The sequence below is a fragment of the Lonchura striata genome, chromosome 4 (genome assembly GCF_046129695.1).
Source record: "Lonchura striata isolate bLonStr1 chromosome 4, bLonStr1.mat, whole genome shotgun sequence".
NCBI classification, from domain to species: Eukaryota; Metazoa; Chordata; class Aves; order Passeriformes; family Estrildidae; genus Lonchura; species Lonchura striata.
Window position 1 is genome coordinate 27,640,688 of NC_134606.1, and position 15,076 is coordinate 27,655,763.

Genomic DNA, 15,076 nt, shown 5'->3' on the forward strand with positions numbered 1-15,076 from the left:
TTATGCATTCTCTGATTCATCCCAGCCCCGAGAAATTAACCCATTCTTGACAGCGGTTAACAAGAAAGTCACAGTACTTCTTTTTAATAGATGGGGAGATAGCAGTTGGAGGCTGCCTTTATTTTTTTCCAGAAGAAAAGAGGTTACTTTTTCCTGGTTAGCTTTTTTATTTCTTGTTCCTGTCTTCATGTATGTTTTGTGGTTTTGCTGTGCTTTTTTTGGTGTTGCTTTGAAAATTTCAGTGTCTTGAGGAAGAAATGCTTGGCCAAATTCTGTCCTCAGTTACTTGTGGGAAAAAAAAGTCAGAGAAGTGTATTGACTTTGCTGATATAAAGCTGGATGTTTATTGAAGTAACCCAACACAAACCAACAGAAATTTATCCTTTTCTCTTTGTTCCTTTGTAAATTGGCTTGTATAACTTGTAAACAACTAGTTATGAGGCTAAAACACAGCTGTTTGTTTTCACTTGCTTTCAATTCAAGGCAGAGGATCCAAAGGGAGGTGACCAAAGCAGTAGTTGTCTCTCGGTAAAATGGTCAAAACTGTGCTATAAAACCTAAAACGGCCGCAGCGTTACGCTCTGGCTTTGCAAAATGATCCTTTCTGTGGATCCAAGCGCTTGGCTGCAGCTCGCTAGAGCCAGGAGCAGAGGTGTGAAGGTGCTGCCTGCGCCCTGTCAGTGACGCGCCCGGGGCAGCGGCAGCCCGGCATTCCCATGGCGAGCGCCGGGCCGCTCCGGGCTGCAGCCTCGCTCTTTGACCCCGCTCCTGCCGCCCGCGTCCCTCAGCCGCTCTCTCCTGTCATCTGCAGACAAGAAAAAGGCAGGCAAATTCCAGCCTTTCAAGAAGCTCTTCGGCAAGAGGAAGAAAAGAGAGCCCGCCTCGGAGTGCGAGGAGCCCAAGCTGAAGCCCAGCCACTCCTTCGGCAGCATCTGCAACGGCGCCTTCTCCTCGGATGAGGAGCGCGGCGGGCTGAGGTGAGTGCCCGCGCACGGCCGCGCTGCCTGCTTCCCACGGAGCTAACCGCATCCCCCTCTGTACTTCTGCTGCTGCGGAGCGTGTGCGTCTCTCCTTCCTCCGAACGTGACACCTCCTGCTTTAGACCTCAGAATCTCACCGCTAAAGGGGCACGTGTGCTGCTCTGCAAATCGGAAATCCCAGGGGGAAGCAGAAATGAATTTGAATCCAGCTCTGTGATTTAACACAGAGCGGAGGTATTAATGGCACTCCCGTTTTTAAAACTGGAAAAAGGGAAACCTGATCTGGCTATTATAGATACATAATTACATACATTTCTCTGCAGGGTGGTATCTTTGAGTTGGGACAGACACATCCTTTTTCACTCTATCCCAAATAATTTTTGCAGTGCAATTGTCAACAAACAGGCTGCTTTTATTTTGAACCAATTTGAATGTAGAGTAGAAGAAGGAAGAGAGGGGAGAGAAGCACCTGAAAAAAAGGTCATATTCCAATGACAATGGAGGATGACAGGACAGCATGAGAATTTTCTGTGGGGATGGTGGGAGTAAAAAACTGTATGAAGTAAACAAGTCAGCAATCTCTAACTAGGAACAGGGAAAAAAAAAAAAAAAAAAACAAACCCAAAAAAAGAAACAAGAAAACCCAAACAAAAAACCCCTTACCCCAATAGCAACAAAGCCCCAAGATGAGATGCACAAACTCCTAGAGTCAGTAATACCAATCTCACCTTCCAGCTGCTCATCTCAGAGAAGTTAGCTGACTCCTGATCAAAGCCTGCTGTTTTGGAAGAAAAAGAACTGTTTCCATTAGGAAGTGTATCTGGAAGTGTAACAAAAAACTCAGAATGCGTAAAAAAACTATTCCAAATTTCTTTAATTGAGAATGAAATGTATATCAGAAGCATCACTGTGAAAAGTATTTCTAATGGTGCCTATGCAAACATGATTTATAAAAATTTTTTAGCTCTGGATTTTTATTCCATTCTGTGAAATTCCTTGAGTACTAGGTTTCCTTTTGGTTTCCTTTTGGTGTAGTATTGTACACCTCTTTTGCTCGTCCCAGCTTTTTCAGAAAATCAGTAGCCACGCTGTAGCTGGAAGTGTGACTGAGCACTGTTGTGGTGCATGACCTGAGTGCACGATGCCAAGGCACTGTAGGAGGTTTTGGTGCCTTTTCCCTCAACAGCAAACTGAATGGCATCATCTCACTATCAGGCATTTCCCACTTGGCATAGCTGAAAATGCAGTGCTGCACCCAGAAACAAACAGTGATATGGGAACCTGTACTGTTCCTCAGCAGGCACATGAAGGCTTGTTTGAGACTGTTAAATGTTTGCATTTTTAAACCTATTAATTTTTCTAATTAATGAAAGCATTAAAAGTAAGCTTCTGGTAGAAAAATCAGACGGTACAATTTAAATCTGAGGGGATTATTAAATGTAAAGGGTTCCATGTCTCATCTCAAGTGGACCATTTCTTTCTGTGATTCCTCAGAGGTTTTAGCCTGTTAGAAATACTCAGTCAAAGCTCTGTTTTTCCTGACAGGTTTCATAGTGGAAAGGTGGGTGGGATTTGATGATAATTTTCAGTTTGCAGGTAGTTTTTGCCATGTTTTTTACTCATTTTACAACAAGCATAGGTGTTCAGTGCACTGCATTTGATTGCTTTGAGAGCTTAGTTTTGCCACTCCAGTCTGTTTTCAACATCTTCCATCCGTTATATTTTTTAGTCTTTACTTTAATTTCAAACATTTATGGATTGAGTGCAGAGATAGGCTGTCTAACTAAAATAATACACATCGCTGTTTACAAGTTTACTAACAAATTGCATTGCCATACTTTCCACTTTTCATACAGAAATAGACTAGATCAAATACAAATAACTAGTAGAATATTTACATAAGTAAAATCCTGAGAAGTATTGTAAAACCATTTGCTTCAAATTCTTTAAGAAAGTACAATAACCGTATAGTAAAAAAAGGGTAATAAAAGTTCCAATGCTGTAATAAAAGCTCAGGGATGTTCCCATTCCTTTAATAAGGTATATTTCTTTCTCAACCTGCAATGTACATGAATTTATTATCTACAAAAGTGTCCTGTGGACATTTAGCTTTGTTTTGGGGAGAGGAGATTGTTGTTTTGAAAATATTTTGAGGGAGGAAGCTGCTTCAGGAAAGTAGAGACAAGCAAATGAATGTGTGTAGGCTAAAGAAGACAACTGTATTGCTTCCAAGGCCTAAGCTAGTATTTCACCTAGTGCTGTATTGGCTTACAAGCCTGCTCACAGCTAACACCTGAATCTCTAATGGAGACTGCTGACTGGCTGATGCAGACGTGCCTGGAGCAGAGCAATTTAGGTAATCTACATATGGTGTAGATTGACTAGCTGAGTTGGAAGCAGCCTGAGATATCTGCCTGTCCATCCTTTCTTACATCCTGGATTCATCAGATGCAAATAACTTGCTTAGTATCCTGATATATGCACACTTCAGCCTCTGAATTTATCTATGTTATTTTGCAATACCCAGATGGGAAGTTTCCTTATGCAGTTTGTCTTGCTTATCTGGAATTCCTTTCCTGTTTCTATGTTGCCCTTCTTGAATTTACAAAGTTAAAACTGTATTCATCAACTTTCTGTCCTAACCATAAGGACTGGGAGATAGAAGTACTGACTACAACAAATCTCCACAAGTTTGTGGAGCTTCACTGAAGTCTCCAGAAGCTTCTGTTCTGAGGCTGTGATTTGGCACATTAAAAGACTTTATATTTGTCTTTTTGGTCACAGTTGACAAATGCTCAACTTCTGAGCAAGCATTGTGAAGACAGACCTGAAAGGGTATCTGTGCAGTTTGTCATTCTGGCTTGATGCGCAGAGGCAGTGGGGAATTAAATTTCTCTTATTGGGGGTACAGTAGAATACCGTTCCTAAGGCTGAATGAAGTATTTCAAAGGACCTGGAATTAGACCTGTCAGGTGTTTAGGACTCAACTGTGACAGCATTGACCTTCCAGGAAAAAAGTCTCTGAGCAAACTGCAGTGTCTTGGCAGTGACTTCTGCAGAAATGGGACCCCTTTACTTGCAGTATTGGGCAGTTCTGTGTGGAGCAACCTAGATCAACAGTAAAAAGTGATCTGTCTACCCACTTGGAGTTTCAAAGAGCTCCCAAGAAGCTTTCTCTCTGTCACACACTGGATATCTTTTTTCCTGTGTATTAACTGTATTTCTGCAATTGGCATTTGCCAGTCCTGATTTCCTTTCTAAGTGCCTCATTTTGAGTGCCTTGTTGCTGTGGTATTTGGTGTCCACCTTCTTCTGAAGACTTCATCTTACCAGAGTTCTGATCTAAGCAAGTATCTCTTCAAGCCCAAGCAGAGCAAAGCAACATAGGGACATTGTAATGAATTTCATTTTAGAAAAAAAACAAGCTTGGATTTTCCTTACTTTTGTCAGTTGACATGCAAACACCTGGAAAAAGTTTGTTATTTCTGGGTTATGAGGTGTGTTCAGGATGTTCCAGGACAGAAAAGGTTATGGCTGCAGTTTTCCATTTGCATGGCTTTTTAAAATAAATTTTATTACAGGCTTTGGTGAAATTAGAGTTGTTTCTCCCTTTTTGTAATTTATATTGCAGCCGAGTAGCACAGAAATAGGAGCCACAACCACCCTATAAATGGTCATTTCTGATGTGTACTCAGCACCTGGCCAGAGCAGAGGAGAAGGGAAAGCCTTCTTGGAGTGGTTCCTGGTGTCTTAAGAGAACATAGGGCTAACATCACACTCAGTATTTCTGCTGACCTTAGTTTTTCTTGACACCTCAACTCTTGACTTCCTCCTTTCTGTCATGAGCTTGCTGAAATCTTTGTGCTCCAGAAGATTTCTTCTCAGGTGTGTGATCTGGGACATTTTACTACTTGCTCCAATTTTATCACTTAGTAGAAATTTGCGGTAAATGCCTTTAGCTTGCCTTTTGTTTTTCCAGCTGCTACTTGAGAGCTAAGCTGCCTGTATTTTGTATATGATCCTGAGAGCCCTTCAGTGTTTCTTCAAGTCCTGACATTTTATATCAGATGCTGCTCTGTTTCACCTTTTTAACTTGTCTTTTGTCCTCAGCCCTGACTATGACCAGCTTCATTTTCACCTTAGTAATCCTAGAACCATTTTTACTCTGGTCTTCACTTCTATCACATAGGCTGTCTTGCTGTATTCTCCTGGAAGGTTAGGCTGTCTCACTGCCCACTTGTCCTCTCTTTTGCTTCCCTTTTGCATGTTTTTGTTGCACTCCCCCTCCTAATCATCATGTATTTAATTTCCTTTCAGATTCTGCATGGCAAATGTAATTTTCAGCAGCTGGTGACATCTAGGGCTGGGCTCTGAATAAAACAGATTTGTCACCCATAATAAAATGTACTGTCTTATTTCCTCTTCCTTTCCTTCCTTATTAGCTAAATGCAGTTTCTATATAACAACTATTCCTGCCAAGGCTAGTGTAGACTTTTCACTTCCTTTTCTGTACATTTTGCCGTATTTCATGGCAAATTTTGCAAAAACAGGTGCTGCTATTTGACAAAATAGTGTCACATGCAGTGGATTGCCAGGTCAAATGTGAAAGCTTGACTATTTAGAGCCCTGTTCCTTTTATTAGTCTGCATAGTTTTATGCTAACTGGTGAATTAGTCACATCCTCAAGCTGCATTAGGAGCCACTTGCAGAATTACTGTAAACCAGGGTCATACTTTTCTTTGCACATGCTGACACTTTCTGAAAGTAGACAATTAATGGATAATTACATAAAATTCATTTGTTGAGAACTATGTAGTCCCATCCAATTATCTTCTTGTCAGGCAGCAGCAAAGGCAGAGCCACCTCTTCAGGGAAGGCAAGCCAGACACAAAGGGGTCCCACAGCAGGAGGGTCCATGGTCATGCTGCAGGTCTATAGCTGAGAAGGCAGGGCCAAGGGCAAGCCAGGAAAATGGGCTGCAAACTGAGCTCTGGATCAAAGGGCTTCATGGCCAGGCACAGTTTTGTCTGAGCTGCAGACCAGCACTTCTCCAGCATGGCTCAGGCAGGGACCAAAGCCTCAAGTGTGATCTTAAATAGAACTCCTGGACCCGTGTGTGCAGGTGGAAACTCCAGATGAGGCTGATCAGGGACATTAGAGCTTGTTAGTGCACTCAAGGCCTTGATATTGCCCATGGTTAATTTTTATGCCCCTAATTATAATAATTTTAGTTATTATTATTTAGTTATTATTAGCATGGTGCATCAGATACTTAAAGCTAGGCTTGATCTCTACTTCTAAGAAAAATAAAATTACGGTAAGTTTCCAGGTTCCAGGTCCCTTGATGACACCAGACTGGAGCTTTGTATTAAGATAATGCTGTGTGGTATCTTTGAAGAGAGCAGGGCTACTCTGAGCCTGGCTGCACAACTGATCGTGGGCATCAGTGGGACTCAGATGGATCATAACAGGGGACTGTGCCATTTTCCCAGGGTTAGTGCCCTGAAATTCAGTGGTTCCTGAAGGTGATATGAATATATAGTTAGAATAAATGCAGAAATGATCTCTAAGTTTACTTCATGAAAAAGATTCCCCATTGAAAAAGCTTTTCTTTTGTCTGTTCAGACTGTGAGGCCCATGTTTGTGGGTTTGTTAATGCAATGAAGTCATGTGCTGTCTGAGCACAGCTCTAACTCAGAATCATGTTGCAGCATGAACAATATTCCCCATACAGACGTGAGTTAGGACCAAAACTCTCCTTCCAGCAGATGAAAAAGAGGACACTAAAAATACAGCTCAGAATTAAATCCATTTTCCTCTATTACAGTATTAATGAATCTCTGGAATGACTAGAAAATGCAATTTATGTTTTTCATCTCTAGCTGCCCTGGAGATATTAATGGGAGATGCAAAATGTTGAATCAGATTTCTTTTCTAAAACAAAACATCAAGTAGAGGCAACCCATGACTGCACTTGTCATTTCCCTCAAGCAATATTCTGGGAAATGGTTCTCAGTTTCCTTTGAAGAGATTATATGAAGGGTCAATACCTGGCTAAACCAAATTAGTTCTTGCTTTGCATGCTTTTTAAGTTTTTTATTGTTTAAAAATGGCTTTATGGTGAAAAGTTGACTTTGATCTTTAACGATTACAGAATTGGTTTCTAATGGAAATCTAAAAGAGTGAAAGTCATGAGACTCTGTTTTTTTTGGACTTGGGCTCTACAAACATAAAAGAACAGAACAACTCATTCTTTCCCTTTATTTTCCAGTTTCTATTTCTAACTCTTTAATATCAGAGTGGGAGGAACATTTATGACACACCAAAGAGGCAACTGGTGGTGTGAGATTTCTGTAATGCAGTAATGCATCAGCATGGGATTATATAAGAGTTGAGGTCTCAATATTCCTTTCTGGAAAAGGTTCCCCTTTTTAAAGGATCACACATTTGTCTTAAGGAGAAGAAACAGCTCTAGAGAAAAATGGCCTCTAAAAACATCACAGCCACCAGGGTCCATACAATAATGTATTCTGTGCGTAAGTGTCCCTGCACATGCTCTGATGTAGTTAAGGGTGCAGTCCCACATCAGGAAATGTTGATTGGTGTCTGGGTCTTTCCAACAGCTCCCTGGATATGCAGCTAGCATGGAAACTTGTGTCAGGATTTGCTCAGCCAAACCAGGAATTTGTGTGGATTTTTGAGTTCTTATGTTTCGGGGGATTTTTTTTTTTTTTTTTTTAACTTGGTTGTTTGCTATTTTGTTACCAGACCATTTCTCTGAATTTTCATGTGAACAATGATCACTAATAAGGCACAAAAGAGGTGATGGGAATACATGGAGAGGAGGATAAAGAGAGTGTGATACCTCACCTAGTCTTAAGGTACCTAGAACTGATAGAAAATCACATCCTAAATAGATCCATAGCAGTGGATGGCTGAGAGAGGGTCCAAAGAGGGTCTCTGTTGCATTTCATAGGAGAGGAGCGAGACTTCCTGTAGGCTCAGAGTGGTCCCATTCTATTGTGGGAGATTTATTTCTCATCTCCTAGTTTCTTAGCACACACAGACATCTCAGCAAGAATGAGTAATGGATAAAGAGCAAATGGAATTTAACTTTGCTCTCAGGATGAAAAAAATTAGTTTTGAAAATTTGTGTATTGCAATTGAAATTGGAACATGATATTTGGGTTGCAACACATCTTCAGAGAGAACATGTTCAAGGATTTGTTAAAATTGCTTTGTATTTTGATATAGCACATCCATAATTAATGTAATTTAGTCAGGTTTGTGAAAGTGAGTCAGATGATGATTCAACTATTTTCAGTACAAACAGCCTCTGAAGTGTCATCACAGGAATTATCAACAGAAGTGCTCATTAACTGATGTCCCTGTTTTCCTACATCCCTTGGAAGTTATATGGAAGTTTGAAACTGTAATAGCTTCAGCCATGCCTATGACTGTAGCCCATATCTCTGTCATGCTGTGAATTTGTTGAAATCCACTCCTGATATTGACATTCCTGATATTCCTTTTAACTGAAGAGAGAACAGTCTGTAAATGTGGATCATGAGGATGATATTGTATAAAGACTTCTGAGAAAACTTCCGAGATGGGTGGCAGCAAAGGAAACTCAATTATTCATACTGTATTATGACTTAAAACACATTCAGTCTTTCCAAAAGTAGAACATGATCAAAGTGAAAAATACAGTGGAAAAAGGACCTTTGTGATATAATCTGTCAAATTCACAACTGGAAAATGTGAAAGGACTGTGGACTCCAAGGGAGTAAAATAAAAAGCCTTTCAGAAAGTACAAGTAGCTTGGAAATCACCTTAACTGCTATTTAAACTTGCCTGTAAAAGAAACTAGGTTACTACAATGTGTGAATATTTTTTTTCCAATGTTCTTTAGCCTACATAGATATTTAAACAAAATTCTTAAACTATTTTTACCAGCTGTTGGACATGTGGCTAACAGAATTGCTGATTCATCCACTTCTTAAATATTCAGCAAATTTGCAAAGCATTTCAAAGGGATAGAGTAGACAGCAGCCTGGCATTAATTCACCGTGGGGTTTTTTGTGACTGTTTCATGTGTTCTGACAATTTGGAATATGTTTAATTACCAAATCAACAAGAAAACAAAAATGGAAACAAAACCTTTCAGATATGCTTGTCCTCAGCTCTATGAAACAAAAATGTGTGTGCCTTGTAATGAGGGGGAAGAGAGAGAGCAGTTGGTGTCTGGGAGAATGCTGGACATGCTGTAAATGCTTCACATGGTCCTAACCTGCCACTGGTACCATTGTGTCAAAGTCAGGGTTGGGTTTTCAGTGGTGATGTACTTGTGCTTGCAGGTCACATGGAGCTGCCAAGCTGCTTCATGTGACCTGGCGTTCCCAAAAGAAGCTTTAAATTAAATTTTGACAAGTTTGTAGGCAGGCAGAGAGACTAGATTCCTAAAAGAGTCCTTAGCTCTGCAGCAGGGTGGGGAAGATTTTCACTCACAGCCATGTCCCGGGCAGTCCACCAGAACTGACTTCAGCAGTTGCTCTTTTCTTCCACTTCAGAGATCCAGGTTTTATCGGGCAATTCCTACAGTCAGAGTATTCCTGCCATTGGTCAACTGCAGTTCTGGGGTCTGACATGCTGGCAAATTCTCTTTAGTTTTAAAGTTGCAGGTTGGCTGCTCCCAACTTCAATATTAACAATTCATTAGTAAGGTCAAGAACTACTTCCAAACAAGCCACTCAGCTCTTTGGTGCCTGAATTGCAACCCTTGCCTACTAATTAGTTGTAACAAACAACACAAATATACATGAGGTGACTGATTTTAAGTGTGAGAAATTCAACCCACTGGACAGCAAAAGGGGTGAATGGTGTTATATGCACAGTGAGTAGCTGTGAGACAAAGCCACAGGTATCTGAGCCACAGCATAGCTGGAAAAATATTTGAGAAAGGATCCTCTCTGGAGAACAATATGACCTGGACTATGCATTCTCAGCAGATCTCTCAGCTCAAAGGTAAATAGCAAACAACCAATTCCCACTGGCCTTGCCTTCTGCACCTGCAGCAGGCTCACACACTGAGCAGAGCAAATGCAGGAGAGGTTCCCGTGGGCTGGTTTGTCAAATCTTGCATGTGCCTTTCCCACCTTGTTGAATGCAATGCTGGAGCTTCCAGTTCAAACAGACCTACACTATTCTATGAGAAAAGCCAAATTTCACTCTGTTTCATGTCAAACTATTCATTTCCAGGCCTGCTAGGAATTTGTCTCTGTGCAAGAGACACTTCTCACATTGTGGTTCACTGGTTGACTCCTGGTTGGCCAAGCAAGGTAGAGGTATTTCAGTGCTATGCAATTTTCCCACAGCTCTGTGTACAGACTGAGTCACAGTGATTCAGTATAGAAACCTTTTTAGAAGCAGGTTTAAAAATATAATTTTATGATTTATCTAATCAAAGGAAAGTTTCTAAAGAAACATTTATGGTGTACTACATCTAACAGCCAGAGGCAACTGAGATGCGGGTTTTATAAAAAAATCATCTAATATCGAATACAGCATCAGTTAAATATTCCTCTTCTTCCATGGCTAAAAGTGTTGTGGAATATTGATCAACTCTTTGCCTGATTGTGTGTTGGTTTCAAATTAAACATGTTTCTCAAATATTAATCTGGATGAAGACTAATTTTTCAGTTAGTCTGTGATCGTATGGAAGATGAAATGATTCAGAGAACTGTGTGTGTTCTCCCTCCAAAATTGGATTGATTATTTTGTGAGTGCAAAAGTATTTTCTATATAAATGAGAGGGAGAGGGTTTGGGAGAATTTTTATTTGCAGGTTGCCTCTAAGATATTCTGTTATAAAAGTCAAGAATAATCTATCATCTAATCAGTTTCAACAGGGTTATGTAACCTTATATGACACTCTTCCTTTGTAAGAAAAGATTATTGTTTTTACTTAAAATACCTCAGGGAAAAATGAGATGAAAATATAATAAATGCATTCCCAAATTATTTGTTTCCAAAGTATGAATAGAAATATCTTGAACACTTCATGAACAATTAGCACATTTTAAAAGGCAGAAAAGATAATATACTGATCATAAATATGGGAAACTTAATTTTCTTGTTCTTTGATTTACATCTCTCTCTGGAAATATCATCTTCCTTGTTTTGCTGAAATATTTATTTATAATGTTTTTTATCATATGTAAAAGGTTATGCTGGATAGATCTCTATCAAAACTATGTTTTTTTCCCTCCAGATTGTTTCCTGAAATTCTAAGTGTGTTCTATATGGTTGCCAACAGGTTATTAAAAGGAGAGATTTAGGACCTCACAGTTATTCTGTTTTTTCAAATTATGGCTTTTATCATGATTATGGGTTATGGGCTTTTTGCTTACCGTGGAATATTCTAGGTGAGACAAAACATGACTTTTAAACAGATACATTTTTCCCTCAGTGTGCCTCCAGAACCACTAGCCCTTTTCTTTTTTTTAAATTCTAAATTCTCTTACAATTAAATTCATTAGAACAATTTCTGGTAAATAAAACCCCTCTTTGTTTCACGCCTCTGCCTGTGGACTTCAGTCAGAGCCATATAACAGGTTCATGTGTGACACGCCCTCCTCCTTGGCCGCAGTGTTCAGTTTAGCAGCAACACATGGGCATTTTTTGCTCTTTGTGGCTAAACAAGGACACACATCTTGGTGCAACAAGCTTCTTAGCAGTCTGGGGCTTTGGTTATAACCTTTTATTGTCAGTGTGATCATGCTCATGGACATAGGAAGTGCTGAGTAAACAGCTAAGGGAGATGGCTCTATAAAAGTAGCCTCCTGCACTGTAACACCTCTTTTTGTGTTACAAAGAGCTCCCTTTGCTTGGCACCTGCTCTTTACTTTGACCAGGAGCAACAGCGTGTCACTCCCAGGCAGTGGCACTAAGCATGGATGCACTTTCTTAGATATGCAGTCTGGCAATGTGTGCATCATCACCACGAGTCTGTATCCTGAAAGTAACAGTTAGATTTGAGACTTACAAGCAAAATCAGTTGAACTTCTCAACACTCCTATTAAAAACACCCAACTCTAGGTCCTTCAAAGGAGGGAGGCTGTGTATAAATTAATTGTGCTCCTCCATTAAACTTTTGAAAACCAAAAGTGTTGGGATACCCCTCCTCTGAGAATACACAAAGGTTTTACGTAGAAGGGGAAAAAATCCATGCAGGACAACTATGATATGAAGAGCCACTCTCATAAATTAGTACTTACTTACTTGTTGATTTTTTTTTAACAGATCCTCCCATTATTCTATGGGCAGTCGAGCTTTTTCCCATGACAGTATTTTCATACCTGATGGGAGAACAGAGGGTGAACAGGCCATTCAAGCAATGTCACAGGAGAACGTTTTAGGGAAAGTCAAAATTCTTCAGGTAAGAAATTGCAAGTGGGAAAAATATGTAAAATGTGGTGGGAAATGGTCTCCAGAACATGTTCAATGTGCACAGAGATAGGTTGTTTTCCTATAAACTTATGAGTTTCTCACCCATTTTAAGTTCTCTGGCAAAAGGCCGTTGTAAGTAATTCAAATAATCCGCAGAACTTCCAGGTATTGGTCTTGAAAGGTACAGCAATGATGCTGTAAACATATCTGCAGAAACGTCTGCACCTGTGGGACTCGTCTGAATTGAAGCAATGATTTTGGTGTGTCCTGATCTGTATGCCTATGTCCTACAAATGTGCTAATGAGAGGAAAAAATGAAGGCAGTGCTGAGGGCAGGGAATGGTATGCAGAGTGAGACTTCCTTGCAAAGCCAATTTAATTACATGTTTATATGTATTATTTTTTTTTCTCCTTTTTCTCACTGCACTTTCAATGGTTTCCATGGAGGGTGGACTTGTTTATCTCTCCAAAGCATAAACAACATATTTGGGTATTTGCTTCTAAAGAGCTTTATATGATCCACTTTCCCTTCTTTTCCAGAACTCTCTCTCATTAGTGCTCAAACTAATTTATTGCTTTACTTTCTGTATATCTGTAAGATTCCCTGCTTTACGCCTTTCTAGACCTTGCGAGAGCTGTCCTTCAGACACATGTTGCACTTTATTGCTCAGGATGCTGACATCCTGTCAAAATGCTGATGCATTTTTAATGCTGTGCAAGTACTGTTACCCCGAAGATAACTAGCAAAATACTATTGATTTCTCTTACCTCTAAGTCTACCCATGATCCATCTTTTCTGGTGAATGAGAGATCCTGAAATTAGACAGCTCTGACCTTCAGGATGGAATTGTTCCTGCCTCCTGCCCGGTGCTGTCAGCAGACAGAGCACCTGCACAGTGCTAGCCATGCTGACTGTGGATGAGCTCTGAAGTAGAAACTACACTAGGACATCTCCAATTCCTCTGTGCTGGTTTTTCAGCTTAAATTTCCCTGGGTCAGGTAGATTCAGTGCATTCTATTTTCCAGGCTGGAAACCATTATATTTCAAATGACTACTGACTCAGGGTAAAGACCTGAGGTATGTGGGCCTGTCCTGCAATGTCCTACAAAGCCACCAACTCTTTCAAGTAGCTGTGCCCTCCCTATCAATTGGATTTGTTTTCTTGGTTTCTTCCTGGTTTCTTCATAGCTTTTCTCTGAATAACTTTTCATTTCCAGAGGTGTTTTCCCTCATATCAAAACTCAGCTTAAAATTCTCAACGGAAATTAGTGCCTTTGCTAAACTAAGCCACCTGAGAAAAAGTATAGTTAATGCAGTTGGTAACAACCCTGCTCACTAAGCAACTGCTAAATCAAGAAAATTACATCAAAATGTCACCCTTGAAAGTCACTAAATAAATAGCCAGTGGTACTCTCTTGCTCATATGAACTTTGCATAAGCCTTTTTTTAGTGTGGTTAATTGCATGTATTTTAAGGGACAATATTGTTTCAGCTGCTTGATGAAAAGAATGTGCTTGCCTTTTTATTTAAAATTGAATGATGGTAGTTCATTTTTGTCATTTTAGTGTAGCTGGAACTCAGCCTGTAACATACCAGATTCATTTTTCAACTCTGAAAAATGGTGAGAGCCACTTATTCATTCAGAAAAGGAATGCATAAGGAATGCAAATGACACTCTTATGTATTTACATGTTCACACAGAACAGTCACACATTCATCTAAATGTCCATGGATTTTTTTTTTTTGCAAACCCATGGAAAGCCTCCCTGTAATAAGCCCAGGAGCCACTTCTTGTATCTTCAAAAATTGCTGCACACCATGCAACTTTTCCTATTTCTGTAGCCATGATTTCTTGATTTCTGCAACTGTTCCCTGAGTTTTAGGAAAAAGTCATGTCAAAATCCCATTGCACATTTCAAATTGACCTTAGAGTTGAGTCTTAGGTCTGATGAGATATTTGGACTATCATTCCTGTTTGAAGGTTTTATGCGCTCAATACCCCATCCTTTTTTCCCTGCTATTTTATGAGCCAGTGTTTGCTATGTGATTTTGCAGTCACAGAAAATGTTGATGCTCTGTCTCCTGATAACAGAAGCTTCTATCTACTCTGAAATCTCTTTCTGCAAGCTAACTCAAGGTGGGAACATCTGTATTTCTTAAAGCAGTAGATTAAGAGGAGACAGTCCTACTTCTGAAGAGCACTCTGCTCCCTAAGGCAATTCTGTGGCCAGCCACCAGCATTACTGTGGCTTTGCCAGGTTTGTATGTCAGGGTGGAAGCACAGCACTTCCAGTTTCCATTTACCTGGCAAGGTACTCTTCAGTAAAGAATTGCTGCCAGGATTCCATACCTCATGCTGACTCTAAACTTGCTGCATTCCAAATGGAGACCAAAAGCTCTGCAGATTTTAACCCTTTTCAGGATTTTTTTTTGGAGGTAGTACAGAAAATGTTCCTGGAAAACTTAAGTCTTTTTCTGGAAAAGTCCCTGTGCTTACAAACCTAAGAGACAGCATGGTGAAATGGGTTTTGAAGTCAGAATAGCAGTGCAAGCCATTTAATACTGATGGTGCTGGATCTCATTCTGGGGATGACCCAAGTGTTTCTTCCTTCTTGCCTTGCATTTCTGCTGACTTCAGAGTGTTGATG

At 40.1% G+C, this 15,076-nt stretch overlaps 1 protein-coding gene across 9 annotated transcripts in view; it reads left to right on the forward strand.

The window, feature by feature from the left end:
• Nucleotides 1-15,076, forward strand: part of CRACD (capping protein inhibiting regulator of actin dynamics) — a 127,475-nt gene that overhangs the window by 89,035 nt on the left and 23,364 nt on the right. For 8 of the 9 annotated variants that reach the window (XM_021532279.3, XM_021532357.3, XM_021531955.3 and 5 more), the window contains 2 exons: nt 812-977; nt 12,281-12,416. In XM_021532279.3, the coding sequence (XP_021387954.2) occupies nt 812-977; nt 12,281-12,416 (302 nt within the window). The remainder of the gene's footprint in view (nt 1-811; nt 978-12,280; nt 12,417-15,076) is intronic. The other variant, XM_021532541.3, reaches the window with a different exon arrangement.